Source organism: Cervus elaphus, chromosome 2, assembly GCF_910594005.1.
Source record: "Cervus elaphus chromosome 2, mCerEla1.1, whole genome shotgun sequence".
NCBI lineage: Eukaryota > Metazoa > Chordata > Mammalia > Artiodactyla > Cervidae > Cervus > Cervus elaphus.
The window spans coordinates 17,120,504-17,132,858 of NC_057816.1; the positions used below are offsets into that span (position 1 = coordinate 17,120,504).

The 12,355-nt window shown below is 54.9% G+C and overlaps 1 protein-coding gene across 1 annotated transcript in view; it reads right to left on the minus strand.

Moving 5' to 3' along the window:
* OPCML (opioid binding protein/cell adhesion molecule like) overlaps positions 1-12,003 on the minus strand; it is a 1,025,210-nt gene extending 1,013,207 nt beyond the window's left edge. Inside the window, exon 1 of the mRNA XM_043873193.1 lies at positions 11,565-12,003. Coding sequence (XP_043729128.1) covers positions 11,565-11,625 — 61 coding nt within the window. The 5' untranslated portion in view covers positions 11,626-12,003. The remainder of the gene's footprint in view (positions 1-11,564) is intronic.
* Positions 12,004-12,355: the final 352 nt, after the last annotated feature.

A 12,355-nucleotide genomic window follows, 5' to 3' on the forward strand; every position in this document is an offset into this window, starting at 1 on the left:
CCCTCAATGGTCCTTTTTGATAAATAAGAGAACATCCGTAATCCTGGTCTGTATCCACTGACATGTTACTCATTTTTACCACAAAGACGGAATTGTCAAAGGACATGACAGCTGCTCCGAGACGGGGCCTGCAGAGCAACTGTGCTGCACCCAGACACGGAGTGGGGTGAGGTCAAGGACACCTCCCATGTGGAGTCTTGAGAGAAGCGGCCAGAGAGGAGCCGTGGACGCCTTCTGCCAATGACGACGTGATGTTTCTGTCCTGACTCCAGGCCCAGGGAAGTGGCATGAGCGGAGTTCTGGACCTGAGTGGTACTGGCCCCAGGGACGCTCTGAGTGCTAAACTGAGTAAAGGAAAGGAATACTAGAATTCCTATTTTCATTTCTTCATTTATCCTTTTTGTTACTGTATATGTGTAGCGACACAGATCATTTCTGCATAAATGAAAACAATGCATGCACAGGCTCTAAAACAAAGTTGAGAGACCACTAGTCAGATACTGGGCTTCCCTGGTGGCTCAGATGGTAAAGAATCTGTCTGCAATGCAGGAGCTCCAGGTTCAGTCCCTGGGTCGGGAAGATCCCCGCGTTCTCCCGGGGATGGATACCCACTCCAGTAGGTCATATATTAATTGTACAATAGGTCTCAGTTTTTAATAGCAAAATGGGACGGTATGAAATAGGTCAGAGTGGGACTACTCTGGTTGCTCAGAGAAGATGAGGTCATGGAATGAGGCAGAGACTTCCCCCACTTACCTGCAACCAAGCCTGCAGGGCTCTGAGCCCTCCCAGGAAGTGGGGGTGGGGGTGGGCTCAGCTGTGGCAAGTGTAGGCAGGAGGCAGGCAGTTGCTGTGTCTACCAGGATGCCCTGTGCTCAATCTGGGGTTTCTGGTGTTTTTCCATCGCTTGGCCCACCCTCAGGGGCCCAGGGCAGGGCTCTGCCTACAGAGGAGTCTGCCCCAGAGGGCCACAGGCATCAAAACCACCCCCACACCACTCAGCCTTGGGCAGGGCCTCTGCTCTGAGGCTGGAGTGCCCTGTGGCTCAGACCTGGCCTCCACGCCCACTTGCTGGGTATCTGCCACATCCTCTGCCCGGTATCCTGCCCGAAGCCCCCGCCCGGTGGCCTTGTGCTCAGCCTTCATCCTTCCCAGTCTCTGGCCTCCAGCCAAGCCCAGCTCCACCTGCACCCTGACTCCCTCCTGCTCTCACCTCTGCTCTCCAGCAGCCACCAGGGCGCTCTGTCTCCTCCCACAAACATTCAGTGCAAAAGAGGCAGCTTTGGAAATTCTAAGAGAATAACAAAGATATTTCTCATGTATCCAGTTCTTTGGGCAGGTGTTAGTCGCTCAGTCGGGTGCGACTCTTTGTGACCCCATGAACTGTAGCCCACCAGGCTCCTCTGTACATGGGATTCCCCAGGCAAGAATACTGGAGTGGGTTGTCATTTCCTCCTCCAGGGGATCTTCCCTACCCAGGGATCAAACCCAGGTCTCCTGCATTATGGGCAGATTCTTTACCACCTGAGCCACCATACATTCCAAACACAGGCCTCGGTGAGAGGTCTGCTGATGGTAACCGAGAGCCAGTGTCCCGGACGAGTTAAACTGAAGGACGGGTTTTTGTTTTGCTGACAAACCTACCACAGGCATCATCCCAGATGTCACCATCGAAAAGCAGCAGAACAAGAAAGAGTCATGAAGAACTGAAAATAAAGCAGGATAGAGGATATGGGATGGGTTCACAGGAGAAAAGGCCCCTCATGCAGCTCCTGAGATCTCTGCTTCCACATTCTCCCACAAGGCACGGCAGAAGGGCTCCGTGGCCACCATGAAAATAAACAATTTTTATTGAAGTAAGTTAATGTAAAATATTACACAATCACAGGTATATAATATACTGACTCACAATTTGCAAAGGTTACACTCTGTTCATAGTTATTATAGAATATTGGCTATATTCCCCATGTTGTACAGTATGTTCTTGTACCTTATTTTATACCAAAAATAAATAAATGAAAGAAGAAAGCAAGCAGTTGTCCACGTCATAATATAGGTGTGGGCCAGTCTTCATGGGCACCATGGGGGCAGGTGTAGGGCAGTGTCCTTTCACTCCCAAGTGGAAGTGTTAGTCACTCAGTCATGTCTGACTCTTTGCGACCCCTGGATGTGAAGTGATGTCTCCTCTTGGACTTCCCACATGTAATCGCAACTCAGCTTGCCCCAAATAATCATCCTAGTGACCAAGTGTTGAATTCTTACAAGCACCAGGCTCTGTGCTCATAGTTTTATTTGAGTGTATATATGTGTGTTAGTCAATCAGTCGTGTTCAACTCTTTGTGATCCCATGGACTGTAGCCCACCAGGCTCCTCTGTCCATGGGCAAGAATACTGGAGTGGATAGCCATTCCCTTCTCCAGAGGATCTTCCTGATTCAGGCATCAAACCTGGGTTTCCTATATTACAGGCAGATTCTTTACCATCTGAGCCACCAGTGAAGCCCCTTCCCCCTGAAACAGGAGGAGGGGCAGACTCATCAGGAAAGGATGCAGAATCCCAAGTGATTTTCACCATCCCTTCCCATCTGGGCCTCACCCAAAGAGGCGTCCACCCCGGTGCCAAGTAAGACTGGGCACGGCCGTCTCCGTGGGAGGAAGCCAGGGGACTCCCAAGGCAACTCAGCCTCCCTTGGACTGGAGGCTGACGGGCTATTTCCACCTCCACGCTCTCTATTCCAACATTCTTCTGCCTTCGAGGAGCTGGGGATCCCCTGGCACTGGCTTCTTCGGAAAAACCAGGTTGGCTTGTTCAGAGAAGCAAAGGCTGCGTGAGGCCTGTCTTCCTAGAAGGGAAATGCCCATTGGAGCCTGGCCTCAGCACAGGCACCTACATCTCCGTCTGCTGTGAATATGCATCCTGGCTTCCCGTTCCACATTGTCCACAGCTCTCCTGACCCCATCACGCCATCGACTGCACCCAGGCCTGCATGGTCCATGGTGAGGGCAGAGCAGGGAGCAAGGAAAGGGGTGCAAGCCTTCACTTCAATCAAACATCATACAGAGTGGTTATGACGTACACGGAGGTTCTGTATACACTGCCAGTTCCCATTTCACCAAGAATCGGTACTATAACAGTCACAGCATTTTCGGTGGATTTTCTTCTCTTGGGTTTGATAGTCCAGTGCTGATAAAAGCAGGTGCCTTTCCCAGTGTGCAGACCAAACAGGTAGACACGTGTGAGGTATTTGATATGTGCCACCCTGAGCATCTCTCTCCACACATCAAGGATCAACTGGTTTCTAGAAGTCTCCCAGTTCATATACTGACATCATTGAGAGTATGAGGATGCCCCCTGAGAAGGACAGGCTTCTCTCTTGCTCCTGACCTGTCAACTTAATTCTTGGGTACCAGGCACTCAGAAGTCCCTTGCTCCACATGCTCCTTGTGTACTAAGATAAAAGAGCCTAGGGGAACAGAGCAGGGACCGAGGCTGCAGGTCCACTTTCCAACAGGGGACCCCATGGGGAGGCTCAGCCCAGCTCAATGCCATGTTAAAACGCCACCAGCTGGGCTGTGAGCACAGAATGTTGAAACTCTGTGTGGACATGCTGGCTGGTCCCTGCTGACTGTGTGACATTAGATAAGACACTGCACTTTCTGTGCCTCAACACCCTCGACTGTAGAATGAAAGGAAGGGACATGACACTCTCCAGTGGCCCTCTCAGCTCCCAGGGCTCTGCTTTCCTACATAAATTAACAGGACTCACCCAGGTGGTGGGCGTGATGGGGAGGTCATCCCTGCTTTCGTGACATCACAGTAACACTGGTGAGAAGATTGCATCCTAATTCCCAATAATCAATCTTGAGTCCAATCCAAGCATCTCTAAAATGCCTAGGAGCAAAGAGCCCCAGGCAGGATCCAGCAGATGATACTGCTGGAGCCCTTTGCGATCTCCTTAATGTACTGGTGGGTGAATGATGCAATTTTAAACTCCTACATTAGCTGCTAAGAGGACACCAGAGAAGGGACTGAGATGATGAGATCTCCAGGAGTGATGGTTCCAGGGGAAAACTACACACGAGCTGAAGGAGATGGTCTGTAAGCAGGACATGCAGGACAGAGCCTCTACTCTGCCGGGTGCTGCCAGGGCTCACCGTGGGTTTACCTTAGACGCGGGTTCTTCAGATGCATCTGGGGCAGCTCTGACTCTCCCAGAGAGGCTCACGTCACCCGTATCTCTCTAGTCCGACACCCCCAGCCATTTCCCACCTGATCTACTGCAGGGGCCTCCTGGCTGGCCCACACCTTCTGAGTCTGCTCCCTTCTAACTCACTCTACATCTGCACAGGAGTGAGATGAAAATGTAGGTCACGATCCTCAGCCCCAGCAGATGAGCCGCATCAGCGGTGTTCCATCACTTCTAGAATGAAGACCAGGACAACTAACATGAGCTTCCAGGGCTGCTGGCCTCCTGTACCACACGCCCTTCCTCCATGCTCCAGACAAACAGGACGATGCCCTCTGGTCCCCTCTGCTCCTGGTCTCTGCACGTCCTGTTCTGTCTGCCTCTTCCCACACCTTCCCCTGGGTTTGGATAATTTCTGCGTTTCATCCTTCAGCTCTCAGCTCAACTGTCACTTTCGCAGACAAGTGGTCTTGCCTCCCTGGCAAGTCAAGCCCTTCCTGCGGGAAACTGTGGCAGCCCCCCGCCTCCCCTCCAACAGGACTCACAGCAGCCTAACTTCCCTCCATGGGGGCATGGACCTGAGACACACGGTCTCTGCCACGAGGCCGTGAACATCTTGAGAACAGGGACCACGAGGACTTTGTTCAGGCTTCTTGTTCCCAGCACAGTGCCTGTCACACAATAATCACTCAATAAGCAACATGTCAGACAAGCAAATGTGACTGGGACTTGTGGCGTCATCATCAGACAGGAGTAAGGCAAGACCCCTGCTGCTCAGAAGCCCACAGTCATGAAAGAGCGAGACTGAAGTCAGCTCGGCTGTAAGAAGTGACTAGGGACAAACACAAGAAGCCCTGTCTCCATTTCCTCAGACTGGCTGAGCCCTCTGACCTGGTCCTGTGAACATGAATCCATCGAGGTGTCTCCTGCTCAGGCATGACTCACCCTATGATATCACTGTTTGCCCTAAACCCAGCATCCTACTTACTGAGGACACACCTCCTCCTTGTAGCATCCACAGGCGAGTCTGAGTCTGAATTTCTAATAATTGGGGCCACCTCTTGAGTTTCCATGCTAAGTCAATTCAGTTGTGTCCAACTCTTTGGGACCCTATGGACTGTAGCCTGCCAGGCTCCTCTGTCCATGGGATTCTCCAGGCAAGAATACTGGAGTGGATTGCCATGCCCTCCTCCAGGGGATCTTCCCGACCCAGGGGTCAAACTGGAGTCTCTTACGTCTCCTGCATTGGCAGGCGGGTTCTTTACCACTAGTGTCACCTTCCCAGATTGGCTTAAACTTGAGTGATTTTGGTTCCCATGAGGCCGACAGCCAACATCAGGGCCCACGTCTGTTTACTGAGAGATCCTCACTCTCAGGTGTGTCTGTGGCGACAGGCGACGTGACATGCAGAAGCACTGTCCGCAGCTCTGAGCCGCCGCGTGTGTGTGTGGCTGGAAGCTCGGGCTGGTGTCTATTGACAAGCGTGAAGACCGGAATGAGTAATCACTACAGCACTTCCACCTCCCATTAGCAAAGCCTCTCTCTCAACATGGAAAAGCTGATGGGTGGCCCAACCCAGGGGCCCAGATGCCTGAGGATTCGATGAAGGGAACAGAAAAGGGTGGAGCAGAGAAGCTGACACTTGGTACTCGTGTGACCGGGATGGTCACCTGTGCATGTGTCCATTCGTCCATCTCCTCATTCGTTCAGTTCACTAGCACTCTGTGAGCACATGTTCTGTATCTGTCACTGTGCAGGGCACCCCATCATGTGACTGGATGCGTTTTGTACCCCGAGGGACCACAGTCCAGGCAGCAAAGCGAGACATAACAGGAAGAATCACTCTAAAATACCCGAACTCAACAGTGTTAAACAGGAGAATCCTGGCCTCCTGGACTGGGCAGTAAGGAGGGAAACCTAACCTACTCTAGAGCATCTAGAAAACTCTCCTAGGAGAAACTAGAGCTGAGCCCCGAAGGATGGAAAGGACATTTATCCAGAAACATCATGAAAGGAGGGTCAGGTGACCTCACAGGGGAAACCCCTGGGGAAGGAGACAGCATGGTGTTTGGGGACTGAGCCCAGAGCGATACGGAGCCGGGGGAAGGCCGTGGCCTGGGGACCAGGTTGATTGCCTTGGACTCCGGTCCTAAAGCAACCAGAAGTCTGCATAGGGCTTTAAGCAAAGAAAAGACAAGCTCAGGATTGGACAGTATCTCCCCTGCCTATCTCATGACCGCTTTGAGAAATGAGCAAAACCCAAGATGAATCTCCCAGGTAGACCACAAGGCAGGAAGATGGCATTATCCTCAGTACAACCACTAAGCAAACTTCCAAGAGCGGTGACACAGCCTCTGTAAACTCTCTATGAAGAAATGCCACAAGAATGGCCACTCAAGCTGCTTCAGAGGGTCTGTACTCTGAGACGTGGAAGGTGCTGGTCCTCCTGGGGTGGGTGTCACTTACCATTTCCCAGGAATGTGTGAGCAGCCACTCCAATCAATGGCCTGTGTCCCACCGCATTGATCCATCTGGGCCTTTCGGGGGTGTCTCAGCTCAGCATCTCTGCTCATTAAAGGAAAGTGCCTGCACCATAATGATAATGCCTCGCACTTACCCAGCGCATCGCCCAGGGGTGTCTCAAAGCATTCGGCAAACATTTAATTAAGTTAGCCTAGTGACTGCAGGGGAGCCCCCAGCCTCTGGGCACCGAGGGATCTGGGGGGAGGGAGGCACTGGGGAACCAGGGTCAGGCTCCAGCCCTAGGGTGGGTGGGGGGATGCACGGGGTCCCTACATGGCTGGGGAAGCACTCCCGTGCATGGCCATGGTGGAGTGCGGTATAAGCCGGGTGGAGGCCAGCCCCCAGGGGCACCCACAGGAGAGCACCCGGGCTTGTGGCTACAACAAAGGGCCCTGGAGGAGCAGAGATGCGAGTCCCGAGGGACAGGCTGCTTTCCTTGTGGGACTGTGGATGTGACGGGGAGGGAGACTGAGCTCTGACTCAGAGGCCTGTGTGGGGGGCAGGAGTGGGTTTAGTGAAGGGAAGATGTGTATTCTCACACCTACAGGAAGGGAATAGCAAGCACGTTTGTCTTCAAGTTTATCCCTGATACAGGGTCTCTTCCTGCCCATTCTCAGGATTACCCTCAGTGCCATGCGGGGCCCTAGGAGCACCACCACCTCAGGGCACAGACTTGTAGAAATCTAGCAAACAGAGCCACGTCCTTCCCCCACCCCCGTTACTGCCTCCCTCCTTCAGGGAAAGGCACAGGCGGCCAAGGCCTCGTGGGTTGAGAAGCAAAGACTCAGTTTTCCACTAAGAACACGAAGGCGCTAGAGGGCGGATGAGGCTGGCCTGAAGCCCGGCACCTTCAGCGGGGTCAGGCAAGTCGGCAGAGGAGAGCGGGGCCACCTCTGGTGAGGCCAGCCTGGCTCCCTCCTCTGAGCACCCGTCCGGCCCCCGTGTTTGGAAGGTGCCACGCAGCATCGCGAGTGGTGTGAACACCCACCCCTGCTGACGGGGCTCTCAGGCAGCCCCCAACCATCTGTGGGCCGACGCCCGAGATCTCCCGCAGGAACAGCCGGCCTGGGCATCCAGGCCTCATCTCCGCCCAGGCAGCTGTGGGTGATGGCAACAGCCCAGGGCTCAGGTCCAGCGAGCCCAGGACCGGAGGTCACGGCCCAGAGGCTGCAGGAGATGGCCCGGAGCACCGACTGGCCGAGCCTGACACGAGACCCAAGGGCAGAGCACCTGAGAAGCCTGCAGAGAAGCATCAGGAACCAAAGGGGCCACATCGGCCGCCCTCGTCCTCCACGCAGAGAAACCAAGGCCCAGGAAGCTCAGGGTCTGTGGGCCACGGCGTCGGGTCCAAGAGCAGGAACGCTGGAATAATTCCGTTTCATGGACCCTGCTCTTAAGGCAGGAGGACATCTTACTCAGCAGACTGTGTAATCAGAACCTGGATAAACGAAGCTGGGACTGGACGGCTGGTTATCACCACGTGACAATGACTTGTGCGTCGTCGTATGCTCCACCCTGCCTTCCAACTCCTGCACCACAAGGAAGGCCCGCTCCCCTCCTGAGCAGCAGCCTCTTCTTTCTGCCCTATTGCTGGAGACCAGGCTGGGTTTTCTATGTTCACCTTGTGATCGGCTAGCCTACATTTTTGGCTATTCCATGCAGTTGCAAACAAGAAGCAAACGCTGCTCAAACCCGTGCTAGACAGGACTGGTAGACTGAGGCCCAGAGGACAGCTCAGAAGGTGACAAGCAGGAGGTCATGATCTCAGCCTGGAGACAGAAGCCCTCCAGATCACAGAGCCAGTCCTGCCACCAGGGAGCTGGGCCTCTGACTGGGGTGACTCTGCGCTTCCAAAACTGAGCCTTGGCCATAAAGACAGCACCCCCACACCCACCCCCCTGCCCTGCCGGGTCTTACGCAGAGGGAAGAAGGCAGGCCCAGAGAGGTTTGGACTCGAATGCTGCAGGCTGTGGACAGATTCTCAAGTACAGACAAAGTGAGCATAGAGGGACCAGGGATGGGGGGTGTTTGTTAGAAATGCCCATCTGCGGTGGGGGTGGGGGTTCTTATGTTAATCTGCACCACCCCCACTCTTCACTCAGGCTTGCTTCCCACCCACTCCTGTTCCACCAAGGCCCCAGAACCCCAGTTCAGAAAGGCTCCCTGCCCAGGCCAGTCTCCCCTCCTGTCTGGAACCACAAGAGCCCCCACTCTAAGCATGCAGGGTCTCAGAAACACCTCAAGCCCAAGGTGACAACTAAATTGTCCACTGAGTCCCCTCCCCATCTCGCGTGTGGGCTCACTATGGTTTCCATGTGTTGCTGCCTTTCCCGTCCCAGAGAGTCTGCCTAGAAAAGCAATGTTCGGCCATCCTCCCCCTCCCAGCTCCTGCCCACCCCCCAAGGCATCAGGTGACAACAACATTAGCCTTAAAATTATTCTGGGATGGAGACGAGCGTTTCACCAGGAAACAGAACACTGCAGAATGAAATGGCATCGCGGCCCAACCAGGTCAGGGCTGCATTATTGCATTAGCCTCTGCCTTTAGACGCTGGGAAAGTACATGGCTAACAAGCTGATGTTAACCCCGAGGGGAGGAAAGGCATCATTAGAAACAGGGGCAGAGTCTAAAAACACAGAAAGGAAGCACAAGAAGTGAGGCGGCAGTCACCCCTGAACTTCGGGGCACAGCCAGGCCCGGCTTCCCCGCAGGACCCCTCCTGAAGTGACGCTGCTTTCCTTTCTCTGGGAGCCTCCAGGGCCAACTTTCCTCCTCTTCCTCCTCCTGGGGGAGGAGGCCAGCTCCCAGCACAATCACCAGGAAGAGCAGCCCTCCCAGCAGAAATGTCTCCCCCTACGTGGCTCGCTGAGCTTATCCTCCTGAGGACAAGGGGCTGGGGGAGGCCGTGCCCTGGAGCAGAGCCTGCCTCAGGTGGGGGTGCCTCTGTCCCCACTGTGGAGAGGAGCCCGTTGGGTACTGGGTGCCCTGCACCTCTAGGGGGAGGCATCACAGGCTCTGCTCCCTTCAGGATGCACTGCAATGCAGCTCCAGCACCCTCCGGGGGCTCGCTCCCTCCCCACTTTGGAAGTGCAGTGTTCAGAGAGGAGCCCAAAGCCACCGAGGCTGGGAGGGTGGTCCCAGCGCTGCTGTCCTGCCAGCTCTGCTCTAGCTCAGCAAGAGGAGGGGGCACTGGGTGCCGGGGTCCCTGAGCTATCACCCAGGCAGGGACTGGCACCCATGGGGAAGTTTGTCTCCTCACGTGGACCCACAGTGCCCACCTGGCTCCCTCCACCCTGCTGCAGAAGGTACTAAGAGACCCTTGGTCTTCCCTCCTGAGCCTGTGGAGACCCCCTCCCAGGCCTGAACCTGGAAGAAGAGGAGCAGCAGCCCCCACTCTGAACTTCTCAGCCTAGAACGTGGTTGTGCAGAGCCCGTCTTGGCTGGGAAACGTGCAATTTTAAAACAGCATCACATAGCATTATACAATGGAATTCCTCTGTTTTTTTTCACTCCATCCTCTTCTTCCCACTTCCCAATAAACTTTTCATTTTTCTGATTTCACTTTGGTAGCTTAGAAATACTTAGGCCTTTACGTTCTTAAAAAAAAAAAGCCAAGAAATTCTGAATATAAAAATGTGAAATTGTGTGTTTTACCCATAACAGGATACGCAAGGCTTAAGAATCTTAGTATTTACATCTATGTATATATGTACATGATTTAAGGTTTAAGTGAATGTGTAACCAAATGCATGAATCTCAATTTGGAAAAAAAAAATGAAAATTCTTCTTGGGCTGGGGCTGAGGGTGGAAACCCCACAGACTCTCAGATGCTGTCTAAACCCTTGGAAGCATAGCCCAGTCCCTTCAGCAGTGTTTGAAGGCTGCCTGCAGGCATTCAGCTGTCTGCTTGCGAACGACACGCGTGCAATTATCAAATCTATTACAACGTGTTGGGTTTTGCAACACTTCCACTAAGCTTGTTCTGGCAGGATTGCAGCATCTTACCTGTGTCGCTGCAGAATTTGCTCCCCCCAAACAAGTTACGGCTGTGCTAGGCGGCACCAGGTTTAAATCACCGGGGAGGGAGGGAAGGTGCTGAGGAGAACTAGGTAAACCCAGATTCCCACCCTTCCCCCGGTGAGAACATTCCCAATTCTGTCGGGGGAAAGTCGCCTTTCAGATGCGAGGAGGAGGAGGCGGAAAATGGGATTCTGAATTTCAAAGGCACAATCTGCCCATTTGGCGGAAGGATAAAGAAAGGATGGCGGTGGGAGAACCTTGTAAGAGAAGAAATACTGGAGCAAAGGAGGAGGGATGGGAGAGGAAGGGGCTAGAGAGGGAGTGGGGCGAGGGTGGGAGGGAGGGAGGGAGGAAGGGGAGAGGGAGAGAGAAAGGAGGAGAGATGGAAAAACAGAGATGCCGGGAGATAGGAGGGGTGCCGAAATGATGGGCAGAGGAGCCAGGACACCCGCCTCTCTCCTGCTGGTCCCAACAGGAGTGGAGAGAAGGACTGGTTGCTGGGAGTTGAAGCCCCTCTCCTCCGACCCCTGGGACGCAACTGGTTAAAGCCAGCCGGCACAGGGCACCAAGAAACAGCAGTGCCTCACAGCGGGTGCAGCTCTCGAACCCAGCTCACCAGACCCGCCGGGGGGAGGGCGAACCCCAGAGCTATGCTGCAAGCACCCGTGTGTGCGCGTGAGGGAGAGCTGAGCGGTGCGTGCTCAGGCGCTAGCCCACCTCGACCCGCACACGCAGCTCACACTCCCTGGTCGCCCCCTCCCCAGACACCCCTGCCCCTTCCCCTCCGGCTCCTCCTCGGAGCCGCCCCGGGGAGCCGGAGCCCCTGTTGGGTACCTGGGATGAACAGCAGGGCGGTCGTCACGGAGAAGACGATCCAGCAGGCGGGCTGGTGCATCTTGAGGCTGCGGGGTCCCCGCGGCTGGGCCGGCTGCTGCCGCTGCCGCTGCCGCCTTCCTCTGCACTGAATTCTGAGCAGGTTTAAATCCAATGTTTGCGAAAGGAGGGAGAGAGCAGGAGAGAGGGGGAGCAGGCAGGCAGCGTCTCGGGGTTTTTTCTTGCACAGACACACAACTGGTAAGCACCATCAGCACCAGTCTGTGCGGGGCGCAGAGCAGACCTCCTCCAAGGCTCGCATTGGCTCCACTCTCCTGAGCGACACTCGGGCACTTTGCAGCGGGGAGGCTGGGCTCCGGGGAGCCTCGGTCTGCACCCCCACTCACCCTCGCCCCCGAGCACGAGGCGGACGCTGCTCTGTGGGTGAGGTGCCAGCGCGCAGGGCTTCCTTCCTTCCGTGGGCAGAGGCGCGCCTTCGTGGGCAGAGGGAGGGGCTGGCTCAGGGCGCAAGAAAGGCACTGTGACCAAAGCTCAGGCCAGTTCCTCACTGTCTTCCCTCCTCCTGGTCTCCAGGTGGGGAGGGGACAGGAGCCGAGGCCGCCCACGGGGGTCACTGGGACATTTAGTTCTGTGCCCGCCCCCCGCCCCACCCCACTCTGTCATTAGGAGCCCTTAGAAGATTTCAGTTTTCCCAGCAGGAAGATGGGTGCATCAGGGTTTTCTCCACCAAGGATGCAAGGAGCATTGGCCCGGTTCCCCACAATTAGAGCATCCTCAAACCCCAGAGGGGA